Source organism: Gopherus flavomarginatus, chromosome 10 (assembly GCF_025201925.1).
Source record: "Gopherus flavomarginatus isolate rGopFla2 chromosome 10, rGopFla2.mat.asm, whole genome shotgun sequence".
In the NCBI taxonomy this organism is placed as follows: Eukaryota; Metazoa; Chordata; order Testudines; family Testudinidae; genus Gopherus; species Gopherus flavomarginatus.
Genome location: NC_066626.1, coordinates 36,868,606 through 36,896,110, shown reverse-complemented (window position 1 = coordinate 36,896,110; position 27,505 = coordinate 36,868,606). Strand labels below are relative to the sequence as shown.

Sequence of the window (27,505 nt, the reverse complement as noted above, 5' to 3'; positions counted from 1 at the left end):
TGAATACTTTATAGAGCTAAGAGAAGCCAAGCCAACACATCTTTAAATCTTGAGGACATCGTCAGATGGAAAAGTAAATTTAGAAGCATAGTCAGGGAAGACAGGAGAAAAGGCAACACAGTTCACAGCTATAACAGAATAATCATACAAATATCAACAGAAGTTTTTGTTTGTTTAAGAGATTAAGCCCAGTTTAGGTGGACCTAATCAGACAGATTCCATGGGAACAGAAAACTGTGTGAAAAATTCAGTTTTAACAGATCCTTTAATAACAGAGGCAGCAAATAATACAGTACATTGTTAGGACTCTATAGAACAGCTTTTGAACAGACTGATGAGAGAAGTAGTTATGCAAAAGCCTAGATTTTGTTCAGCTATCTTTGCAATTCACGCAATTAATTTATTTAGCAGTATGGTGTTGCTTCCCTACCAGCCACCAATTGTTTTTCTTTGTCTAAACCAATGTTCCTCAGTCTCTTGATTATCTTTTGCAGATTCCAAGGTGCATATGGGTGGACATGCACAAAATAGAGAGCAGCTGTGCACAGGCCCTAAAGTTTATGTTCTGTGTCCATTATATTTATTGACAGCTGCCAAAATTGTTGTTTTCTACAGAATTTTTGGCTGCAGCCTCAAAAGACAAGAATATGAGAACTGAGATCCAGCAGAGGTTAGTATTGTTTGCTATCCATGTGTGTTAATCAAGGAGATCAGAATACAATTGCTAAATTTCAAGTTGATTTGATGTGAAAGTGCTGAGATACTACAATAAAATATCTGGGCTGCCAAAGGCAGATAGAGGGAATTACAGATGTGATATTCCTAACTCCCCACATTGTGTGGTGCTGAAATATCATTTTTAGCCCTTTATTAAGATGCCTCTGAATAGTGGATCTTCATACACAGTTGAGGTTAAATTAAAGTCCTTCATTAAATTTTGAATTAAGTGAGTAGGAGCTTTGTCCAAGTAAAGATTATGGATTCAGCATGCTAAGTACAGTTTCCAGTAAAACCCTACCAAAGCAGAAATCTAGAGAACATATTTTCATAAAAGATACTGAAAATACACCAAACTTAAGTTTTCTGCATTATTTGTTTTAGAAATGAAGGAAACCTTAGGGCACTTCTAGAGTCATTGGATCCTTGTCTATACTACAGACAGTAGCAACAGGGTATGTACTAGTCAAGGCATAGTTCAGGTAGATTTTCATGAAACAGTGATAAAAAGTCCAGCTTACACTAGCGGCCTTTCACCAGTGTAACCACACTATTGTTGTCTATCGCTGTACCATGAGTACTGAATTTCTAGAGTAGATGCACCCTGGGAGTTCTCAGACATTAGGGCTTTCAGATATAATCCCCCTAGGGTTAAGAGAGCACAGCCCCTTTAAAATCTCATCCTGAGGCAGAGAAAGTGCTGGTTGTTCCAAGGAGAGGGGAATCAAAGTGGGGACAGCAACAGGGGCATATGTGTATCTGTAGCTCCCATAGCAAAGCAACCAAAACCAGCCCAAAGCTTGGGAAGGATAGAGCGGACAATTGGGAATGTCCCAGGACAAGGATCATGTCAGGAAGGAATCACCTGAGAAGGACAAACCAAAGCCAGACCCAGTATCACTGTCGCCCAGAACTGTATGGAACCATGAGTTCTGGGGCTTGTGCCTTAGTACTGGGAATAAGGAGGGAGGTTGTCATGCTGTGGGTTTGCAGAAAGCAGCAGAAGAGGGCACCAAAGGGTTTGTTCGGGAAAGTTTACGGACACCAAAACAACCAGGAGCACAGGCGACTCACTGCCAGACTGGAACTCTGCCCACGATTCCTGAACTCTCAGTCTAGATGCATAGCTTGGCATCTATCCTTTTATATTATGGTTCCACTAGGCCCATGCGTCCTTATGTTAGATGTAACCCTGTTTTACCACTCCACCAATATTCTCCTCCTTTTGTTTTACTCCCTTCATTTCTCTCTGTAAATAAAATATTTCTCCCTCCCATATTCACTGTACTATTCCAGTGTGTTTTTACTCCAGCGGGGCTGTGGGGGGGGGGTTGGAATAAGAGCCATTGTGGTGAAAGGGAGTTTCCCTGCCATTTTCCTGGGTACCCTTTTTCTTAGCCAGAGCTATCCTGCAGAACCGACTCCACCTTGGCCAGGAGGGCACACGCACACACTATATATATTGTGGCAGAGCTCTGACCTTGCTCCCGTGGGTCCTGCGCTTCTAGGTGGTTTATGCTAGCCTCAGTTGCTCACTGTGACCCTCCACGCAGCCCTTCTCTCTCTAGGACCAGGGTTACAGTCTACTGAGCCCTTTTCATCATAGGCCTGCAAGGAGGTTGGCGAGAGAACTCCCACAGTCTCTGTTCAGCCTCTTGTCCAGACAGGGGCCTGACTTCTCCTCCCAGGAGATGCTCTTGTAGTGGTGGGTTAGGGGGAACCTGGGCCTGCCCTCTACTCCGGGTTCCGGCCCAGGGACCCTAATGGTAGCAGTTGTTGGTAGCCAACCTTTCACTGCCAGAGTTGCTATGCTTCCCTGGGCCACTTCCCCACAGCTCTCCTGCTTCTCCCTTCTTCACCCTTACCTTAGGGCTCCTTTAACAATGGTCTGTGGGTGTCTTCAGTAACTAGCCCTGCAGCCACACTTCCTCACCTCTGGCTCCTCCCTGTCTGACTGAAGTGAGCCCTTTTTATATTATCAGCAGGGCCTTAATCAGTCAGGTGGTCACATTAACTGAATGGCCTCACCTGACTCTTCGCAGGTTAATTAGAGACAGGTGTTCTCATTAGCCTGGAGCAGCCCCTGCTCTGGTCAGTCAGGGAACAGAAAACTGTTAACCCAGTGGCCAGTATATCTCCCTTCTACTACTCTGCTGTTCCCAACTGGCCTGGGTCTATCACAATATATTTAAAAGTGTGTGTGTGTGTGTGTGTGTGTGTAAACACACTTTTAAAAACGATTAAAAACTAAAATGTGAGATTGCTTTTCCTAAAAGCACAAAAAAATCCATAATAAAAAGAATACACACCACAGACTGGGTAACCTCTACAACGCAAGTGCCATTAAAGAAATAAACCAAACTTTTCTTTGTCTGTAAATAAGTTGGCCCATTTTAACTCCACAGAAAGTGCGCTCATACTAGTAATATGTTGTCTACCAGTAAAACGATAAAAGAATACTTAACTAACCAAATGTAAAAGATGTTCTACTTAGGAAAAACAAGTTTAAAAATGATGGACTTTAGACAAAGTAAGTAAGGCTGGTTGGAAAAAACTGAGGGAACTATATTATATGCAAATATGCGGTTCTCTCAAAATTGAAAGAATTTCTGTTTTAAAAATTTCAGAACAAAATGTTTTAATTTCTTCATGCAAAATGACTGGCTTGAATTTTTTACATTTTGTATTATATTATGTATTATAATATAGAGTCTAAATTGAAGAAAAATGAGATTGTTGAATAAAATGTTTTAATTCCCCCCCCCTTCTTTTGCAAAGCGTTTAGAAGTTTTCAAGTTTCACCCTTAATTGTAACGAACATAACTTTAAAGTCTCAAAATCCTTTGCAAAACAGAATTTCTGTTCTGCACACAACTCCAATAGTAAAACTGTGGACATTCAAAGAAACAACAAAACAGTGAGAGCATCTTTATGAATAAAGGAAGAGAAAAAGTTACTCACTTGTGCAGTAACCGAGGTTCTTTGGGATGCGTCTCCCTGTGGGTGCTCCACTCCACGTGACGGTGCGTGTCCCTGTGTCTTCGCTCGAAGAGTTTTGAAGCAATATCCACACGGGTTCTGCACGTGTGGTGCCTACCTCACGTGCTTGAATTATCACATGCACAACCCAAAGCCTTCTCTACTGCAGAGTATACTTGAAACTCCGAAGTAGACGGGAGGAGGAAGGGACACACATCTCGAAGAACCTCAGTTACAACACAGATGAGTAAATTTCTCTGAGAGAGAGAGGGGTCCCTACAGGTGTTCCACTCCAGGTGACTGTAGCAGTGCCCCCTTAGGATGGCATGGGCTTCGGAGTTGGTAGAATAGCTGTGGACAGTACCACTTGGCTAAGCTGAGTATGTGCTATATGGCCTTGCGTGATTGCATAGTGCTAGGCAAAAGTGTGTTCAGAGGCCCAGGTGGCTGCTGTGCATATGTCCACAAAGGGGACATTGTTTAGATTCATATCAACATCTGTAGCTTTCCTACTCATATGTGTTTTGATTGTGGCTGTATGCCTTTCAGTTGGTAGCATAAGCGAAGGCATCCAGCTATCCAATTAGAGAGTCTTTGTGTGGATATGGATTTACCCTTGGAGCGTTCAGCAACTGATACAAAGGTTGGGTGAAGCTCTAAATGTCTTGGTTCTGTCCAAGTGAAAAGCTAGTACTCTTCTACCATCAAGTGTGCACATCATGGCTTTGAAGGAGTTCCCATGTGGTTTGGGAAAGAAAACTGGAAGCTAAAGTTGAATGGGTTGATTGATATGGAAGGAAGTATGAACTTTGGGGAGGAATTTAGGGTGGGTTCATAAGGTGATTTTATCTTTGAAAAAGATGGTATATGGTGGGTCTGCCATGAATGCCCCAATTTCTCCCACGTCTCGCTTATGTGATAGCTACGAGGAATGACACCTTCATGGATAGATGTAGTAAAGAGTAGATTGGTAATGGTTCAAAAAGCTTCTGAGTTAGGGCTGTAAGGACTAAGTTTAAATCCAAAGGCAACGTGGGTGGTGTCACATCTGGGTAGAGGGTTTGAACACCCCTGATGAAATGTTTGGTGATCGGGTGAGCAAATATAGTAGTGTCATCTATTTTTTTTGATGAAAGGCGGTAATAGCCTTGGAGCTGATGGACAGGCCCATCCTTTTCATTTTAGGATAGAAATCGAGGACTAGTGGAAGAGGTGCAAACATTGCATCAATTTGTTTAGCAGCACACCATATAATAAATTTCTTCCACTTATGTGAATAGCTGATGCGTGTAGAGTCTTTCCTGCTATGAAGTAGCATCCTTTGACCTTGTTCATCTGAATTTTTAATAGGGGCGAAAGCAAAACAGAAACTAAAACCATCTAAGAACACTAACTACCTAAGACTTGCCTGAAAAAATGAAAGTTTTTCAGTGAGACTGCTGAGCTCTGTCTCAGGCCAGTGATAGTTGAGAAGGAACAGAGGGCTCCAGGTTGTGCACACAACTCTTCAAGCACCAACCACATGTGAGGCAAGCACTGCGCGTGTGCAACCCGTATGGGCACTGCTGCAAAACTCTCCAAGCAAAGGCCCAGGGACACACCATCTCCTGGAGTGGAGCACCCACAGGGATCTCTCTCGAATTCCAGGGTATTTAATATGCAATATACAGTAAGGAATCACTTCCCTGTGGACCATCACCGTTTATTGCTGTTCAATTACTAATTGAAGCATCAGTTGGTTTCTAACCCTGTAGTAAAATCATGTATGGATTCTGGACTACAGCTTCTTGAGCATTCAAAAAAAAATACAGAGCATGTGAGCATTCACAAAAACGTACTGTTTTGTCACCTACATTTCAGGTATATTCCCCTTCACATTGTTTTTAGACACCATGTTCCTCCAACTTTCATTCTTCTGAAATCTTTTGGAAACATCAGTGCTGTTCATTAACAGCTGGAGGGATTGCTGTTGAGTAAGTGAGGCATGCATATCCCCACAGGGGCTGAATTTGTTGCCTTCACTGCACTTAGTCCCTGCTGGTTCTGGGAATGAAGAGCACTACCACACCAGGCCAACCCATAGAGAGATGGATTAGATTAAACTCCTGGACAAATTCACAGTTAATCAGCAACCAGCAAGCCATAATGAATTCAGGTAACCCTTAGACAATCTGTATGTTGGAATACAAAACGAATTGAGATTTTGATCTTAAGTGAAAAGAATACGTTCAATTAACATTCTGGTTCTGTACTAACTCTATAGAACCAAAGCAGAGTTAAAGCTGCATTTTCATTCTCATCTCATTATGGATTGGATAATGAGAGATCCAAATGTAAGTTCACCCATTGGCACGGGGTGTACTCTATCAGTCTGTTAACAGAACTGGCAGGCAGGAACTCCTGAGTTCCAGCCCTGGCTCTGATACTGATGCCTTCTGAGGCCTTACCACCTCTGTTCACTTCCTTCACCTTTATGAAAAAAATCTTGCAAAATTTAACAAGTGACAAATGTTATATGGGATTAAAAAAAAAATCCTACGTTTTATTCCTAAATGTGGTGCTTAAATTGACCTGACACAGTCCCACTAATTCTGAATATTCTTGTTTATACTGACGTAAGTCAGGCCTTCAAGTAATTTTGACATAGTACTTTCACTCGTCTTAATTTTCCATCTGAAAGTCACCATCTTCCAGGGTTCTTATATGAGATTATAATGGCAACAAAGTGTAAGGCAAATGAAAATATACTCTGATTTCCTCAAATTGCACTGTAAGTCTGGCTAACTTTAATGGGAGCATTTCTCAATACAGGCACCAGGAATGGACCCCAAAAGATGGAAAATGAAGTATGTTCTGTCTAAAGCAGAAAATAAATGGGTCATTCCAGCACATGCTCAGGTTTTAACCACATACAAGAGCATCTTGCTATAAACATGGCCCTTTTTTGCTGGAGAAGACACTCCGGGGAATAAAGTGCAACAGACTGAATCATTATGCAATAAAGCAGGGTGAGGGCAGAAAGATAGAGCTGTCGCCATTATGATGTTGGACATATTAAGTGTGGTAAAATCCACAAACTCAACTTCAAGTTAAGTCCATTACTTTTATGGTGAAGCTGGCCTTCAATCAATTTACAATCTCACAAATGTATTTCTTGTATATACACGAGATCACTAGACAGAGAAACTTGAACGAAGCAATGCAAGGGACTGACAAAAGCTTCTCTTTTAAGGAACATGGCCTTTCAATAAAGGTGGCTGAAAGTTTTTCTTGAAAGAATAGGGAATCATAATAAAGCTAAGTCATACTAGACACCAAAAACTGTACTACTTATAAAGCACTTAAAGATTTTGAATTATAATAAAATATTTATAATACAAATGCTCAGCATAAAACAGACATTTAAAGTATAAAAGGTCCTGTGCAGCTAAAACATTGATCTGTGTGCCAGATACCTCAGACATACGAGAAATAAAAATATGAGGTTTATTATACTGAGTCATCATCTAGTATTTCACTATAAAAATAAAGCAACCGACAGAAGTAGGCAGGGGTGGTGGAACAATTTTTATAGTGGGGATGCTGAGAGCCACTGAACCAAACCGTAAACCCTGTATAGAATGGAAACTACTTCAAGCTAGGGGCTGCTGCAGCACCCCCAGCACCCCTAGTTCCAGCACTTATGGTACTAGGTGAAGTTTAGAATCTCCTGTGCATGAACTGTGTCTGGGATCCCGCAAACAGTTACACATGGGCTTAACCAAAAGTGGATTAACCATTTTCCCAGAAGAAGATGTGTTTTATCTGAGACTAGTTCTGTGAAGTCACTGGTTGACTTCGGCTACAACTACACTGAGTATTTTAGGGACATGGCCCAAAGGCCTAACACTGGACGACCAGGCAAGGGTGATTTATAATCTTGTCTTACCCTGTTCCAAGGTGATTCATTTAACATTTTTGGAGATACCTTTGCTGTTGCTGTCTATGACAGGTGGTCACTTAGAAAAGATGTGGTGTTTATACACAGCTTTTACTGCCCTTGTAACTCAAGCAAAATTGATGTTTTCAAATTAAATGCACACTTACGGAAAGAAAATTCTACTGCTGCTGTTAATGGTTATAATGCTAATTATTCTAGAAATAAATGTCTCCTGATTTCAAATATAGGATATTAGATTTCAAATGCAAAATATCTGCTAAAAGCATTAGTAAAACATGAGGTTATTCTATGAATTGAAAGTGAACAATGATGCATAACTTGACATGCTTTTGAAAGCAGGGTTAAAAACAAAACATTGCCGATACTTAAGGCTGCGAGTTTCTCACGGAGGTCATGGATTCTGGGACCTCCAAGACTTCTGCAGCAGCCGGTACACCTGGCTGATGTGGTCCGGCCAATGACAGCTGTGGGGGCGGTACCCTGGGCAGAGGCAGAGGCAGTGCACAGAGCTGCTTGGTCACACCACCTCCTAGCAGCTGAGTGAGGGGCACATTGCTGCTTCTAGGGAGCCCCCCATGTAAGTACTGCCCAGAGCCCAGGTCACAGGCCATGAATTTTTGTTTCCTGTCCAGGATCTGCCCATGACTTTTACTAAAAATACCCATAACTAAAACGTAGCCTTCCTGATATGTGGTAAGTAAAAAATTGACATATATTGATATCTACTGAAACTATATAGTAAGTAAAAAAATATATCACTACATTAAAACATGCTGTTACCAAAATCCCCCTCCTGCTGTCCTCCACAAACATTAGCTTGAACTACTGTTTGCCATTAAACTGATTCAGAATTGCTTCAGCCTATCAGAATACAGGATATTTACAGTCATTGATATGGTAGTTTTTGGTCAAAGCAGGTCAAATTATTTGTTACAGGCAACATTTAAGAACCTGATTTTTTTTTTGTGCTTAGCAAGCAATTTGCATAATGATCCCAGTTGTCTTTTAGTTAATCTTAAATATTCGCTGGTAGCCATCCAAAAATTCATGAAGCAATAATATGCACCCTCAAAGCATAACAAACCAAACTACGTACCTTCCAGGGGGAGGGATAGCTCAGTGGTTTGAGCATTGGCCTGCTAAACCCAGGGTTGAGAGTTCAACCCTTGAGGGAGCCACTTAGGCATTTGGGGCAAAAATTAGTACTTGGTCCTGCTAGTGAAGGCAGTGGGCTGGACTTGATGACCTTTCAAGGTCCCTTCCAGTTCTACGAGATAGGTATATCTCCAATTATAAAAAGAAAAAAAAAAGATGTTAGTGACTTAAAGTTTTTAGTTTTACTACTTACTAGCTCAAGAAATTATAGTAGTATCCAGCACTAGCTACACAGTAACTATGCAATTACCTTAATGATGCCAAAACACAGACTTTTTATACAATTAAGGGCAATGTCAACTGGATTGTTTTTAAAAAGCTAATAAAACAAAATACCTTTTAATGACAGTCTCTTAATAATATGTCCTGATTATTATTTTTTTTAATTCCTTAAAAATAAATGTTTTCCTGATCCCTAACTGATATGGGGCTTTTCTGTAGGGAAGAAACCAACTACATTATAGAGTAACAAAAGTGAAAATGAGTAGACCAAGTGCTGTCACATGAACTAAGTAAATAAACTGAAAAAAAATTGAGAAAATATTTCCTACTAACTTGTCCAGCCAATAATGCTTAAAGTTACCATAACCATAGTAGTTAATTTTCAGACAGAAATGTTAGTTTTTAGTTCTCTCTCTAATAAGAGCAACTTATGAATTCTTCTGTAATAACTGTGCCTTCGGCTGACCTTCGTTCCAAGGTAAAATTTTATCCTGCAGAGTGAAGTTTTTAAAAGGGCCTTAGTGGTTCAAAAGCAACTTAGGCATTTAGGAGCCAAATCTCATTAAAGTCAATGGGACTCAGGCTTCTAGGTGACTGAAAATTTTAACCAAAGTCATTACCTCAAAACACCCTTATTCATTAATAGAGCCTCATTATCAAGCTATGATAATACCACTAGCAAAGCAGGCCACTGTACACTGACTGCTATTTCTAACAATAAATATTAACTCTTTCCACCAAGCCTGCTTTTCCTTGAAGTGATTTCTTTGACTTTATACACATGTGCCACATTAATGCCTGGAAGCCTACCTCACTTCTGTTTTCTCAGTGCTCTACTACTGTATTTAATTGTGCTCCACTGATAAAGTCTTTACTTTTGCTTACATTTAAATGGTCATTCCTAAACGATAGATTTATACCTTTCCAGAGTGAATCAAAACATATTTTACCATCTTGTCACTGCAATCACCACACTATTCGTGCACACTGGTGAAAATCCATAACCCAGTTTTGAGCTAGCATGTCTTGAAAGTAATTTAAAAATATCCTGATAAAACTGTTTCCTAGCATGAAGGACTCCAAACAAAAAGAAGAGTTTTTTGGAGGAAGTGGCATGGCCTTAGTTCTAAATAATATATTACTTATTTTAGGGAATTACTATTAGAGACTACTAGAAAAAACCTATGGAGAGGCAGGCACCACTGGCATGACAAGATTAAATGAAAAGCAAGTTAGGATGGTGTGACTTCTTTAGTTATTTTAAAACTATTTAATTCTTTTAATTTCTCAGACAATTTCTTAACCACAGTTACTTTACTGTTAAAGCACTCAAACATTCAAAAGTTCTTTGCAACTGAAAGGCTGCACAATTTACAGACCACTTACTGAGTTCCAAAATTAAGAACATAGGGGTGGTGGAATTCTCTCAACAAAATCTTTCCTGCACAAGACTGAAAACGCAGGGCCATGTCTCAGCTCCACCAACGTAACTCAAAGAACTTACTCTGGATTTTCAGTGTAATTGAGTCCACAATCAGGGACACTGTTTTATTTATTAGCTTGACTAGTGTGTCACAATTGCACAACCTATAGTATTCCTGAAAGGGAACTGAGATAAATAAATATTTTTTGTATTACAATAGCATATACAGGCTCCAGTCAAAGATCAGAGTTCCGCTGTGGTAGGATTGTCCAAACAAGTAATAAACAAGACCACCTCTTCCCTGAAGAGCTTATCATCTAGGTCATAAATGAAGTTCAGATAGGGATTTCACTTAAAGTTTTACCTAACAGACATTGTAAAAGGTGCCTCTACTCAACTTGTAAAAATATAAACATTTTTCAACCTCCTCATTTTTGTTCATGTAAAGAAAACCTGTTACTAACCTTTTGTAACTGTTGTTCTAAGAGAGGTGTTGCTCATGTCCATTCCATGCTATGTGTGTGCACGCTGAGTGCACAATTGCCAGAGATTTTTCCCTCAGTGATGTCCGTTGGGCTGGCTCTAGTGCCCTCTGGAGTCACGCACACATGAGCCTGCCACGGCTCCATGCCTTACCAGTTCCTTCTTCCCAATAATTCTGACAGAAAGGTAGGGGGGTGATCATGGAGTGCACATGAGCAACACATCTCGAAGAACAACAATTATGAAAGGTTAGTAACCATTTTCCCACCCCCCCAGTGCTTGCTTATATCAATTCCATGCTAGGTGACTCACAAGCAGTACCCCCTGCGGAAGGCTCAGAGTTCATGGACATGCTGACTATAACACTGCTCTCCAAAAACTGGCATCATCATGGGCCTGTTGGGTGATGGTGTAGTGGGAAGCAAAGGTATGAACTGACGACCAGGTTGCAGCTCTGCAGATGTCCTGGATTGATACCTGTGTGAGGAACACTGCTGATGAAGCCTGGGCTCTTGTGGAATGAGAGTCATGATGGTCGGAGGCAGAACCTTCGCCTACTCATAGCAAGCTCGTATACAGGCGATTATCCAGGACGAGATTCATTGGGATACGACAGGTAGCCCTCTCATCTTTTCTGCTACTGCTACAAAAAGAGTTGTGTGGTCTTGCAGAAGGGCTTAGTTCTCTCAATATAAGTGACAAGGTCCCACCTAACAGGGAGTCTTTAAATTTGGATTAGTCCCACAGATTAAAATCGTACCTCCCCAGCAAAGCCTGCTGGTTGGAGATACGTAGTTGGAAACTGCCCGTCTAATAAACCTTGCATCAAAACAGGTCCAGTCTCTTTGCTTCTTTATTTTAGAGGGATAGCACTCGACTACCCATCTGTCCTGTTCATTTGCCTCTGACAATAGCAGGGATCCCAGGGGAAGAGAGTTGTGGGTAAAGGTATTTGAACCTGCTTGCTAGGACATAGTATTTCTTCTTTAGCTTCTTTGAGATGGGGAACAGAGAAGAAGTGGTCTGTCAGAGTGTGTCTTAATGGGGCCCAATACTGCTTTGTTTATGAGCAAGACCACTTGGGAGGAGGTAGCTGCAGCCAGGATACCGATCAGGCTGTGTGCCAATTCCATAAGCTCCTCCACCTCCAGGCCCAAGTTTACCGCAACCTTTTTCAGGAGGTCCTGGTGAAGTCATCTTAAGGGAGCAGAGTACTAGAGCCTGCAACTGCCTCATCTGGGGGTGAGGAGGAGAAGGTCTGTGCTGGAGGAGGGGCTCCCTCCTTTTCTTCCATCATGTCAATTATGACCACTTCCTGGATGTTAGCACTGGGGTCGGTGCCAAAGCCAGAATGCTGGATAAGAAGAGGTGGTAGCCCACCTTTCGGACACCACTGAGTATGAGTGATAGGAAGGGAGCCCCGGTACCAGGGGAACCAAGGGTTTCAATATTGCCACTGCATCAAGCAGTGGCCAGGCGCTGGTGGGAGGATCAGTACTGAAGTCTGGAGGCATGTAGGTCTTGGACAGAGAGAAGGATTCCCCTTCAGACTCCAAAGAGGGCTCTTCCCTTGGAGACCATGGTAGTGCAGTAGCTACTTCTACCACCAGATAGTGCCAGGAGACCATGTCAGAATAGTGACCAATACATTAGTAGCATGGAGGGCTTGCCTTAGGATGGTGCCACAGTGGTCTATACCAGGAAGGAGCTTGCCAGACTTTCTACCCTTCCATCCCCAGTCACCTTGCTAGTGGGGGTCCTTGACCATGAGAAAGACCTCCTGTGTCAGAAGGTCAGCAAACACCTGACCCCACAGCGGCTCCTGGAGTCAGTGGTGGTCCTGTACTGGACTCAGCACTCTAGGCAGTCTGCGGTGCCATCAGTGGCTCTGGGGACGATAAGTGGCTTGTCCCTACTTGTCTCTCTTTGGCACTGGAGAAAGCCCTCTCTTGGTGCACTGTTTGTTATGTTTCTTCCTTGGCACAGGGGATGGAGAACAGTGCCAGGAAGACATGGTTCTGTAGGAGTGCTTCTCATGGATGCCAAAGTACTTGGCACCGATTCAGAGTGACTTGACTCAGAGACTGGTCTTCAGATGAATGTCTCTGTCCTTTCTGGTGCCAGGTTTGAAGTCCCTGATGATCTGGCACTTCTCTTTGATGTGAGACTCCTCTAGACACTTTAAACAGCTAGTGTGCAGGACACTGACTGGCAACAGTTTGCTGCAAGAAGTGCACGGCTTAAAGTCTGGGGACTGTGGCATACACAGCCCCTAAAGCAAAAAAGTCCCAATAACAAGGACAACTATTAACACTGCTATAAGAACTACCTGCACTAACTGTGATAACTGTACAAAATATGAACAGAGAAAGTCCAACCACTGGGAAAGAAACCTTGCAACAGCAAGAAGGATCATTCCAGCAACCATCACAGGCGACAAGAAGGAACTGAGAAGGCACAGGGCCAGTGGTGCTCTTTATACTGGTGCATGTGCACGCAACTTCAAAGGGCACTAGAGCCGGCCCAATGGATATCAATGAGGGAAAAATCTCCAGCAACTGTGCACACGGCACCCACACACCTAGCAAGGAATGGACATGAGCAAGCACTCGAAGAACTTGGATTTACAAATGCAAAGAACAGTACTGTCTGTCACCTAGCTTTTCTAACATCTAGCTAAAACCTGCACATAGGTAAGAAAGAGCTAGTTGAAGATAAATCCTAGCAAGACAGATGTTATGCCTGTAGGCAGAGGAAGGCACCGTACAGAGCTTACAGCTACAATTTGCTTTCACCTGAAAAAGCCAGCCAGCAGTTTAGGAATTGGATGAATACACTATAAGGTGGATAGAAAGCTGACTAGATCGTCGGGCTCAACAGATAGTGATAAAGAATGGCTCGATGTCTAGTTGGCAGCCAGCATCAAGCAGAGTGCCCCAGAGGTTGGTCATGGGGTCGGTTTTGTTCAACATCTTCATTAATGATCTGGATGATGGGATGGATTGCACCCTCAGTAAGTTCACGGGTGACACTAAGCTAGGGGGACAGGTAGATACACTGGAGCATAGGGATAGGGTCCAGAGTGACCTGGACAAATTGGATGATTGGGCTAAAAGAAATCTGATGATGTTCAACAAGGACAAGTGCAGAGTCTTGCACTTAGGAAGGAAGAATCCCATGCGCTGCTATAGAAAGGATGTGGACAAATTGGAAAAAAAGAGTCCAGAAAAGGGCAACAAAAATGATTGGGGGCTGGGACATATGACTTATGAGGAGAGGCTGAGGGAACTGGACTTGTTTAGTCTGCAGAAGAGAAGAGTGAGGGAGGATTTGATAGCAGCCTTCAACTACCTGAAGGGGGTGGGTTCCAAAGAGGATGGAGCTAGGCTGTTCTCAGTGGTGGCAGATGACAGAACAAGAAGCAATGGTCTCAATTTGCAGTGGAGGTGGTCTAGGAAAAACTATTTCACTAGGAGGGTGGTGAAGCACTGGAATGGGTTAACCTAGGGAGATGGTGCAATCTTCATCCTTAGAGGTTTTTAAGGCCCAGACTGACAAAGCCCTGGCTAGGATGATTTAGTTGTGGTTGGTCTTTGTTTAAGCAGGGGGTTGGCCTAGATGATCTACTGAGGTCTCTTCCAACTCCACTCTTCTATGATTCTATGAATTCTTTTGGACCTCCTAATGCAAAGTTCTCACATAACAGAATTCACAAGAAACATTCTTCCATCATTACTGACTGGAAGACTGAATCCCATCCTTGCTAATGATGACATGACTGATAAACACACATCTTTGTGACTTCTCTTACTTATAGGAATGCAATCTAACTGGACTTGAAACCATCAGCCCTGAGAAAATTGAAACTGGTATACAATCCAGCTGCTGTGCTCAGTTACCAACTGCTGAGGACATCAGCCTCACACTCCACTGCCTCAGCTGTTTCCCATTGAATACAGTGTCAAGTTTAAGCTCTCACTCCTTATTTTCAAGGTCCTAAGCCATCCACTAGGAGACTTCAACTCCTTCATATTCCAGGACCTCAACCGCTCTTTAAAACTGCACTTCTTGAGCACCAGGAACTTTTTTCAGAGGCTAGCCCAAGACTTGGCCTAACCTTCCAGGAGAGACTTCTAACAACCTAACTCCTCCCAGGTATTTTCCCAGCCTGCAGAGAGGGTGCAGAAAGGGATTCTTTATAAACCCCATGGCACTTCCCCAAAATCACTTTTCCTTTCTCACTTACAGTGTCCTTATATCCTACTGGGATTCTTATAGATAAGCCCAGAATGGGATGTTGCTTATCCAGAAGTTCTCTCTCAATCCTCAGAGGTTCCATATATCAATACACTTTTTTCCTAAAGGAGAATGATTAAAAATTAATATTTTCATAGGGAAATGTCATGCAAGCCACCATACAAAAATAGCACCCTTCAGTACTATCTCAATGCAGTAAATTTCCCAACAAGGAAACTAACTGCTTCTTGCCCAACACCACCAGTGTTCTGGAAGGTGATTCTCTCACTACCCATCAGTATAAACTGGCAGAAGGAGAGCTATATGGTTATCTAAGCATTTAAGAGGATGCAAGATCTTTGAAGTTGAAAGCAGCTTACTCACAACGTAAAAGTTGTGGAACAAAGAACTAGCCTGCCCGTAATTTGGCAAGCATGTATTTTATAGCAATAAAAAAAACTTGATGAAAGTCCAAAAAAGAACAGAGCAAGAAAAATGCACTGTACTTACAAAAGAGGGTTTTTATTTTATAGCTTGTGCTACTGGTATATACAGCACATCTTTTTCTAAATACAAGCACCAATATTTTTTTGCTTAGTATGCTTTGAGCATTTACAGAAAAATGATGGTGCAATGAATTAAAAGGTCTGAAAATGACAGCAACCATATTTTTAAAACTACATAAAACCCAACTGTGTCAGTTTGTATCTATGCCTCAATTCTTAGGGCCAACCCAAACACACAGGTTTGGTGCCGGGAGCTCTGTGGCTGCCGGGTATGGACAGAAACCTTTTCCTAAACTAAAACGGTGTTTTGACACTTCTCCCAGTATCCAGTTGTCTTCACAACTTCTGCATCCTTCCCTTTTCCATGATGGAGAAGGGGCATACAGTTGGGGTACCAGCTTACTTGTACATCCACCAGCTTCTACTTCCACCACTTCCTCAGCCAACACAGGTGTAGAAGGAGCTCCTCATGTTTTACCTTTGCCTCCTGCACAGAGGAAATGCAGCAGTTCCACTGCCTATCAGGTCTTCCAAGGTGCAAGAAGCAGGGAAGAATTTGTTAGCTGGAAAGAAAACTACAGCACAGAAGTATATACTGTATTGAAAAAGCTGATGTTATTGCAAGATTTATTCCAAAGCATTGAGGGAGACCTATATTAAATAGGCACAGAACTGAGAGCATAGCTTTCAAAAGGAATCAACAGCAAAAACTGGCCAAACTAACCTAAGAAAGCAGCCTAGTACCAAGTGAATTCAACATTTGTCAACATCTTTAGCTTCTTAACCTCTAGCTGACAGCATCTGCAATTATGGAAACAGTGCATAATTTAGCATAGTGAACATTTCACTTTCAAAGGAAAAGTGCTAACCAGAGCTAAAAACATTTATAAAAAGTAGTTTCATCAGGTTAAGAGTAAAGTGCATTTTGGGGTGTGTTGAGGGCAGAATAATTATTTACAGCCATTCTCCTGTATTCTTGTAATTTAACCAACACCAATCATATCAGATTTAAAACTCCAGTCTGGAGTCTAAAGAACTACATAGCAACATTCAACAAAAACATACACCTTGCACCGCCTATTTTACATTCAACATATCGTGCTCCTGATACATTAAGAAATAGACAAAAGGATACAATATTGCCAACCTCATGAAGGCAGCCGATTACAAACTGATTATAAAACTATGCACAAAGTAACAAGACAGTGTTAATTTTTGCATTTCCTGAACTGGCTATGGCAGGAAAATGTATTTTGATGGGTATTATCAGAAAGATTATCATATAAATAACTTTGAAATAAGAATAAGAATAATAAATTGGGTCAATGGGGAGAATTCTCCCCTATTTAGGATCTAATTGAGTTTTCTTTTTTATCTCCAAAGGACACCTTAGCAGAAGCTATCAGCTTTGAGAGAACACTGAAATCCTGGCAGCAAACTATAAATTGACCATTACCATTAAAAACTGCTAAATGAGAAACCATGTGCTCACTATAAAACTAATTTCATGCTTTCAAAAGCACACAGTGGCTTCTAGCAAGATAGTGGCCCAGGGACTTGCAAAGATAGATTGGCTAATACAAATGGTGTGCTCCTGATGCAGTCTGCTTAGCCAAGCTTTACATGTACTGGCAGTAAGTGGAATTCTCGAATCTTCTGTCAAACAAATACACACTTATCTATAACTTTAGAGCTGAAAGCTATAAAACAGCTGCCTCATAAATAAATTTAGCCAGACGACGCATGAGCTGTGCTAGTTCCTCATAAAAAAATTTGTAGTCTACATAAACAGACATTTTAGCAAGCAAAATACTATTTTGAATACATCATAACAATTTAAACTCTTTTTCTGTATTAAACAAGTTAATATCACCAGATCGGAACATAATTAAAGATGGTTTCAACATAGACTAAGCACATCAGCAGCACTGTGATGCTTAATAAGTAACTTGCAGATTAAATAAATTTAGTGTGTTTTACAATAAGTAAAATTTCTGGTCCAAGTTTTTTATATAGCTACAATATTTTATTGCTCTGTAAGATCTTTTTCAATTTTAAGATTCTCGAATATAAACGTCATGTAGTAGCTTCAGCACCCTATTTTTAAATAAAACTTGCTGGACTTAATGTCAAATTTAATTAAAGCATGGTTAGACACACGTGAGTAATTTTATACCTCTCTCATGAAACAAGTTGTCAGAGCAAATGAATTATTGGAGGTTGTTCTGCACATAAGAGGTCAACTTTTAACATTAATAATGTCAGGTTTATATAAGAAGTCAACTCCAGCATGCAATTTATTTCATTCACTTTCTTAGTTCATCTTATGAATATCATTGGTCTCTTATGTATTCTTCATATCATCATGACTTAAAATTGGATTTAATGTATATAACAACAGCTTTCTTTGTGACCAGTGGTATACAAATCATACTATTAATCAGCTTACTTCTATAATGATCAGCAAATCATATAGTACCACTGACATGTTCTGAAATATTTAAAACGCATAGGAAGTCACCTACTGGTAAGATATCCTCTGCAAACAGCCAGTAAAGAAAGAAGGAGGCTTACCACATATACTTACTGAGTTACTTTTACATAAAAAAAAACCCATCACATATACCACCTTTTTGTTATCCCATCTGCTATTTTCACTGTGATAACTAGAATACAAATGACATACCCACAGAAATAGTGCCAAACATGTAAGCATCTAGTAGTGATATCTCAAAGCTAACCAGAAAAGTTTAATAATAAAATCATACTCACCTCTACTAGGAAGTCCACTCCACATTATGACAATACTATTTAGCCAGCTTAATTAGCAACCAAGTTACATAAACAAAACTTCCAGTATGTGACCAATATGATCTACGGTGCTACAGAGACTTGGCTCCAGCCCTGATCATCTGTGTGACAGTACACTGTTATATCAATGCAGCTTCAAACCTTCCCAGATGCTGGCTTATTGCATTGCTCATTGAAAATCCTTTACACGCTGGCAACATTTTAGGGAAGGAGGACAAGCACACTGAGTCATTTGTAAAGAAAGCAAAGCAATTTCAGTTCTATATCTTCATGCGTACTGAACACAGAGCACTATCAAAGTAGAAGTCTGAGATGGATTTATGCTTAGAAACAGTCAACCTAAGCCTTCATTATCAATACATGAAATCAGCAACTGTGATCAAATTCAAGCAAACCATAAAAAGGATATGATTATGAAAGGCTCTACAGATTTAGCTCAAAACCACACAGAATGAAGAATCATCTATCTAAATTGTGTAAATGTTAAAAATAGCTCTGCCTTTTCCACAGCGAATAGGAGACGGAGGAGAATCAGCAGCCTGTATTCAGAGGAGATTTATTATTGGAAAAGCCTGAAATAAATAAACAACAATAAAAATAAATTAAATCAAAGTAATTCTTGGACTCTTTTGTATACGAATAGGAGCACTCACTTATACAATTATGTAAAGGACACAAAAATCAGCGTAAGAGAGCAAGAATATTCACAGCTATGTTCATCTCTAATATAAAGAGTAATGTAAATATTTGCAAGGGGGGAAGGGGAATGGAGTATTGGCCTAGACTAGATCGTCTGTACAGTAGAACATAGTAAATATTTTCAGAGATAATTCAACAGCTAAGTGCATGCCAGCATATGACAAAGCACTTTTCTTTTTCACTTTGATTACTTACTAAAGGACATTTTCCCACTCGCCCCAACTTCCCAATATGTAAACCTTATTGTCTTTTCATCTGCTTCATACAGGTTATCTTTCCCCACAAAGAAGAGGAGCATATGTACAAGATACAAAATATAGATACACAACACTGTTGCAACAAGAATAAACTGAAGAATAGGGAGAGATTAAGTTTGCAAAGCAAAAAGGCACATGAGTTTCTGTCAAACAATTACACGAATATCTAAACATACTAGGGTACTAGCAGTTGGTGTAAGGGAAAGTATCTCAGAACAAGATACATACTGTCTGTTAATACTGATTTACTTTTTTAGTTAAATCAGAAGTGTTGGGGACCAGGTGTTTTTAAACAGCTAAATGGACTGTCTAAAATCATCATCATCATCATCATCTTGCATTTATATAGCACCTTTCATCCCACAGGACTATAACACTTTACCACAGCATTTCTCAAACTGGGGTCCACTCCAGGGGGCCCATAAGCCTTGCTAATCACTCCTTCCCAGCACCTCCTGCACACCAGGGAACAGCTGTTCAGTGGCATGCAGGAGGCACTGGGAGGGAGGGGGAAGAGCGGGGATGTGGTGCATTCAGGAGATGGGACGGAAAGAGGCAGGGAAGAGGAGGAGCAGGAAGTAATGGAGCAAGGGTGGGTCCTTGGGGGAAGGGTTGGAGTGGGGAGGGTGGGGCTTGGGGCTGAGAAGGAGTCTTGTGGTGGGGAGGGGGTCCATGAAAAATTGTAAATCAAAATGGAGGTCATCGAGTTGCTAAAGTTTGAGAACCGCTGCTCTACAGACATAGCAATCATATATAAACAGAGGACCCAGTTTTGCAATAAGACCTGTGTGGAAACAACCTCATACCTATGTAGAGCCTTCTCTGACTGCAGTGGGTCTCTATGGAGGTGTAAGTGTCCACCCCTGCAGGTTTGGGGCCCACAGCCTGACTAGTGATTATGTCATGCACCACTATGCAGAAACGTGGCCAGGTTTAACAGCAAACCACCATGTCAGACAATTTAGGACAGGAAGTGAACATCTCCTTATCGAAAGGAGGGCCCAATTATAAATTCATCAAGGCATAAGTCCGACTGGGGAGAATTTACTGAACAATTGAGGAACACCCACATTTGCAACATGGATAATATATTCAATCTACACATAGCCTGTGAATAATGTAAAAAGAGCCCCAAGAATGTTTTGTCCAATTCTTTCAGCTACAGTCCCCAATTTTGCATGTACAAATACATACCAAAATGATTTTGCATGTACAAATATCCCAGGCATCTACCAATCTGTGCGCCCAAAACAACTGCATGTCCAGTCCTATAAAGCACAAAATTAAGAGTATGCTGGTGGATAATTAGCACTAAAATTCCTAGTTAATCAAAGGGATGTTCTCCCCGCTCCTTCTGGGGGATTTTTGTATGTTCTGCCTCAATACTTCAACTGCTAAAAATGAACCTTAACTAATCAATAATGGAGAAGTAAAAAATCCCAAGAGATAACCTGTGGGTGCAATTTATGCACCAGCCCATATCTGGAACTGGGGCAATGTGCACTATATACAGAAGGATTCATAGCTCCCCCACAGCAGACCTCCCCCAGGTATTTGTATACTTTCTGGGCAGTGGATCTACCTTGCACAGACCTGCTGTCTGCAGCAAGCTGCAGGAAAAAAGCAATGTTTTTCAACTACCACATATTTTCTAATATAGTCACCAGTAGATTTACACTATACCTTTTCCATCTTTGAACGAGGAATTACAAACATTATTCATTGCTAGTAGTCTCTCAGTTAACACCTGTTATGTAAATAATAATATGTCAATCATTTATCACCACCAAACACCACAAAGTACACCAAAACAATACAGTGAGGTCCCTTCTTAGTTTCAAAATGGTTGATTGTTTTGATATGACAGAAAACAGCAATGTATATATCATATATACATACACACACGAATGAATTAATGGCTAGAAAATACATTGATTTAGGCTATATTTCATCTTCCCAGAAAAAAAAATTTTTTTTGAAGATACTTAAGGAGCAGAAATAAAATGCTGCCCTCCACTCAACAAAAGTCAACAATAGTTACTAGTAAGAAACTAACATGGCCTCTAGACCTCATTTAATACTCATCTAAATTACATTAATGGATTTATTAATTTTGGCTTTTAGTGAAAGATATGAACTAATCATTTATGTAAAGGCCAGACTATCCCCTTCTGCTATCCTAATCCAGTAACACTCTCTTGCACACACTGAAATGGGGACAGAGTGCCAGCCACACAGCATCATGCCTCCTACTCAAAGCCTACGGAGCTCCTTTTTTTGAGCTATTGTGCATGGGGTTTGGGCTTTACAAAGAAGAGGAGGAAAAGTTAGAAGTAGCATTGACTAGGATCTGTATCCTACCCCCTGGTGCATCCCTCCCTCTTTCTCAGAGCAAGCTTTGAAAATAAAATAGCAAGGGTTAAAACTAACTAAATGGAACAGGCAAAATTGACATTGAGAAAATGTACTATACTAGGGGTACCACAGCACCTAATAGCAAAAACCCCTTCCCCCAAAAAACACAAGATGTGTGCAGTAAAACTGTGCGAACTCATGCTCCTGTTCTTGTAATCCTTGTTCTCCATTTTCCTGTCTTCTCCCTCCCATCTCTCTATTTAGGGATATTCCAGTCCTGCAAACACTTATGCACATGAGTAATTTTGCCCTCGAGAGTAGACTTTATTAGCATTTAAGCTCTTTGGGCCAGGGCTGTTTGTCTGGTGCCTAGCATGCTTTTCAATGCTCACTAAAATAAACTGACAGACATTTTTCTTCAAAGAGAACACTAGAAAGGAGTTCAAGGCCTAGTTCAATAAGATTACTGAGAGTCAGATTCTGATCTCCAACAAGGCAGTGCAAATAGCCCTAAGTGGGACAGAGACAAAGCTCTGGCACAGCTGAGGACTTGGGGCTGTATATCCAGATTCCAATTTAGGGTCAGATTCTGCTCACAATTAAAAAATGGAGAGTAACTCCACTGCAGTCAATAGCGTTACTCACTCCAGATTTATGCTGTTGTAACAGAGCATAGTCCATCCCTTATTCAGCCTTTCTGTATTGACCTGACAAAATTCTGCTCACCTATTCACCAGAGACAAGTAATTTCTTTACAGTCAAGACTAAAAACCTAGCCCCTCCCAGATTGCCCTCCAGCATCATCATGCCAAAGGTGGATGAGCAGATATTGTAGCTGGGCTAGTACATTTTTAGAGCAATCTTCCAAGGTTTCCCTATAGTAATTTTAAATGTTTCACTGATAGCCTCAGAGAGTCATCTTAACTATAGGCAGGATTCACTAAGATGCTACTTTTCATTTCATAGAATTCTTGCATTTTATTACTATGTGTTAGATGTTATATATAGATGTTATAGGGTTAGATCCTGCGACCTGATCTGCCTATATGCTCCCCTGGGCCCTCACGGGGCACCACTAACGTGAAAGGGATTGCTGCATAGGTGCAGAATGCCCCTGGGCAAACAGCTATCGGATCTAGCCCTGCAGAGTGACAGTGTTCTGCCCAGATAGAAACCTGTGAGCAAATAGATGTGCATGCCAGCATAACAGCTGACGTACCCACGCTGCTGAACAGGGCCAGCTCTAGCCATTTCACCGCCCCAAGCACGGCGGCACGCCAAGGGGGGGCACTCTGCCGCTCGCCAGTCCCGCAGCTCCGGTGGATCTCCCGCAGGCGTGGCTGTGGAGGGTCCGCTGGTCCTGCGGCTCTGGTGGACCTCCCGCAGGCGTGCCTGCGGATGCTCCACCGGAGCCACCTGCCACCCTCCCGGCAACCGGCAGAGCGCCCCCCGTGGCATGCCGCCCCAAGCACACGCTTGGTGTGCTGGGGCCTGGAGCCGGCCCTGCTGCTGAAGGAGCATACTGTGGCAAACAAACAGACACCCAATTTCCGTTCCCCAGCAAACTCAGAGAGGCCACTCCACAGGCCTTCAATTACGCAAGGACTGCAAAATGGCATCACTGAGCATAATCTGCAAGTTAATTCACATTTGCTGCCTAAAGCAGCCCAGAACCCAAAGAAAATTATTTCATTTCTCAGAAACAGGTGGGGCATAGAGCACAAAGAGCACTTCCAGAATCTGTGATGTACATGGGTACAGAGAAGAGCAACAAAAAATGTCAGGGGTATGGAATAACTTCCATATGAGGCAAAAATAAAAAGACTAGGATTGTTCATCTTATAAAAGAGACAACTAAAGGGGGATATGATGGAGGTCTATAAAATCATGAGCTGTGTGGAGAAAATGAATAGGAGAGTGTTATTTACCACTTCTCATAACACAAAAACAAGGGGTCACCCAATTCATTTAACAGGCAGCAGGTTTAACACAAACAAAAGGAAGTACTTCTTCACACAGCTGTAAGCCTGGCTTGATATGAGCAATTGTACAGGCCAAGTGGATACATTCTCAAAGGCTACAGAGTGGATGAGGTCTCAGGCTACCTCAAAAACTACACACAATCAGCCTGTGAAACTTGTTGCCAGAGAATGTTGTGAAGGCCAAAAAATATAACTGGGTTCAAAAAAGAACTAGATAAGTTCATGTAAGATAGGTCAATCATTGGCTATTTGCCAAGATGGTCAGGGATGCAACCCTATGCTCTGGGTGTCCCTAAATCTTCAACTGCCAGAAGCTGGGAGTGCATGACAGGGGATTGCCCTGTTCTTTTCATTCCCTTTGAAGCATCAGGCACTGGCCACTGTCAGAAGACAGGATACTGGGCTGGATGGACCACTGAGTTGATCCAGTATGGCCGTTCTTATGTTCTTAATTCATTGTAAAAGGTATTTTGCCTTTTTCCAGGCATTGTTTCCAGTTTTAATACAACCAAGGCAGAAACCACAAGCAAATTCCCTCAAGCCCAATATCCCAAGAGGCTGATAAGCATTTTCAGTAGCGACAGCACTGCTGGGTAAACTACCTGTCCAAAACGAAATGAAGTGAAGTAGGAGGAGGCCATTCATAAAACCAGCACCAGTACATATAACACGTATCACTGCTGTCCTTGCAACAGTCATAAAAAAAAGTTTTGTTTAAAAATCCACTACATATAGCAACAGAATTTAGCAAAAAATTAGCAGAATTGTAGATTAAGTACCATATCTGTTGCAAGCTTGCAGCACCATCTTGTGGGAATTTTGCATTGCTACACTATTATTTTTCAGAAACACTGAGAACTGATACTGGCTTTTAGACCAAAGGTATATTTTATTACAGTCTATGAAAGGCATTATGTTTAAGGATTTTTTTTCTTTTACCAATAATGAAGTTAATGTAATTCAACTACACAAATAAAATGCCTAACCCTTATAGCAGCAAGCACTATACAGATCAGTAAAATTAGTCAATATATTTTTGGAGGATACAAGTTGATTAACAAAAGAAATATTAATTTCAAGTAATGTGCAGATTAATGAAGCAACCAATCTTGATTTTTACAGGCAGATGTGGGTAAAGGTACGCATTCAAGGCACACACCCAAAGGAGCTGCAAGCAGCTGGGATGGAGAACGTCTAAGGACAAAAGAGTGTAGGAGACTGGGGACCAAGAGTTACAAGTTTTAGGTTACTTAAATTGCTAACACAGCAGCATAAGTACACAGCTCAAAGAAATCAAAATATACAGTGCAAACAAATAATATAGGGGTTGTATTTCCCAGCAACACATAGATAATTTTATTTCATTAAATGATGGTGTCTCACTCATTCAGAATACTTTTGAAAAAATTCACAATGAAACCAGCAGGATATGCACATCAATTTGAATTTCATCATTTTCTAACATGGGCCTGGTTGCCAGCAACATAACCAAGTGATACACACTCCATCCTTAGATTCAAAATAAATTAAAGCATAAGAACACCAAACCAAGGAAACAGAAAAAAATCAAGCATACAGAAAAAAACTCAAAAGGAAGAGAAACAAAAAATTTAAAATAGCAATGGCTTATCTCTTCAATCCAGTATTCCAAAGTTTTCAATTTAATCTTTAATATAGCTCTGGTGTTTCTATAATAAAATGAATAAATCCTTTCTATGAAGATCTGGAATCTGTCACTTGATCAATACTTTTATATACTAAATATTAAAAACAGCTATCTGTGCCTTCTCTAGACAGTAATTCTTCTCAACAATGGTATCTTGTCGGGGAGGGATATCTTAGTGATTTGAGCATTGGCCTCCTAAACCCAGGGTTGTAAATTCAATCCTTTAGGGATGAGGGGACTATCAGGAACAGTACTTGGTTCTGCTAGTGAAGGCAGGGGACTGCACTCGATGACTTTTCAAGGTCCCTTCTGGTTCTATGAGATAATAATACATGGAGATATGCATATTATCATCTTTTTGCATCTCGGAACAAGAATGAATTATGATTACCCCTCTTTCAAAGGTGACTTGCAAAGGATGTTTTTTAAATATTGGACTTGAGGTCTTTTTGCTTCTTAGGAGGTAGAAAGGCAACCTGATTTACTTTTCCTTTTACTAAAATAAAGAGCGAGAAGGTGGTATGCTTTAAACAAAAAAAAACGGATGCACCTGAACTATAATCTGGTAAAAATTCCAGATATTTTCACATTACACTTGCAAAGTCTTTTCAAAATTTAGAATTCTTGGAACAACAAACAAAACAAAACAAAATTAAAAGAATACAGGACCTGTTACTATTCAGGTCTGTTTAAAACCTACATATCAGAGAATAGAATGCTACATCTTTAAATACAGACATTTTTTAATATTCCATACCTTAAATACATACTGTCCAATCCTGTAGTCCTTGAGCTACACAACATTGCCTGAGTAAAAGCTGGACGAACATGAAGGAATCAACTTGTATTAGTGCTTTGTAAGATGAAAGACTTTGAATAATTTCCTTTCACAGAAATGAGTACCTAGGTCCATTTTTTTTTTAAGGAAATAAATGTAACAGTGACTATGATAGCATAAAGGGTAATAATAATAATAATAATGATAACAACCAGTAGTATTCTGTATTACCAATCAATATTGTATATGGCGTATTAAAAAAGCTTTACTATCTCTGCAAGTTTAGTTTTTTTCTAACCAGAAATCAGCATCTCTCTCATATATTAATCAAGTACCTGTGCTTGTGCTTGCAAACAAAGTGCCTGTAGTTGTGTTTGTAGGTAGTTTCCCATTATTCAACTGCTTCACTCTTTTCAGGTGAGATTTCCCATTGTAATGAACCTGAGCCTGTGCTGCAGAGTTCAGCTGTATATTGCACACTTCACAGAAGGAAAATAGTATCCTCTTTTTTTCTTTACTTAATTGATAGTCTGGTCTATCATTCCTCAGTCCTTTCTCTTCAAAGCCCCGCAGAAAAGTTGATGGATTCATAATTCCATCTTCAAAGATTTGGTCAGGACTTATTGGGTGCTTCATACCTATAAAATGAACACAGTGTTGATGCCAGAAACCAAATAATAATACTCCGAAATAAGGATCTTATATACTTAATAAGTTTAAGAAGTATCAAGCATTGAGGACCAGGTTCATCCAAAAAAAAAGTTTCCAAACTGGGCAAGATGGTGCATTTTTTGTATTTGTGTCACTTCGGTGAGTTCAGCAATAATAAGCTGGTAATATGCAAATCTCAATGAACAACAGTACTCATTATCTTGTTCCACCAATTCTCTTTAAAAAAATTGAGTTTTTCATTCCGGCAGAGATTACTTGAGGTCCACCCCCCTTCACTACAAATAGGTTCTGAAGCTTTTTGCTCACTGATACATAGAATAGTGCACAAATTCCTAAAGTAGTATTAGACTAAGAGGATGAACAACAAAAAATGATGATGAAATTCTGGGGACAATAGAATATTTAAATAGATAAGGATAATGAATACTTTGCATTTATAGTACCCAACAATCTTTGCAACATCATCAATTATGCCTTACAACAGACCTGTGAGATAGATATTTTATTATTAAACAACTATATTGCAGTATCAGCTAGAGGCTAACTAGGTGGGGGGAGGCACTATACAAATGAACATGACAGATTCTGTCCCCAAAAGCTTACAATTCTCATTATTTCCATAGG

The 27,505-nt window shown here is 40.6% G+C and overlaps 1 protein-coding gene across 2 annotated transcripts in view; it reads right to left on the bottom strand.

Annotated features, from left to right (window-relative positions):
- ZNF385B (zinc finger protein 385B) overlaps positions 1 to 26,845 on the bottom strand; it is a 242,035-nt gene extending 215,190 nt beyond the window's left edge. The window contains exon 1 of one of the 2 annotated variants that reach the window (XM_050916808.1): positions 26,545 to 26,845. In XM_050916808.1, coding sequence (XP_050772765.1) covers positions 26,545 to 26,845 — 301 coding nt within the window. Of the gene's footprint in view, positions 1 to 18,433; positions 18,550 to 26,544 lie in introns of those variants that run through there. The other variant, XM_050916810.1, reaches the window with a different exon arrangement.
- Positions 26,846 to 27,505: the final 660 nt, after the last annotated feature.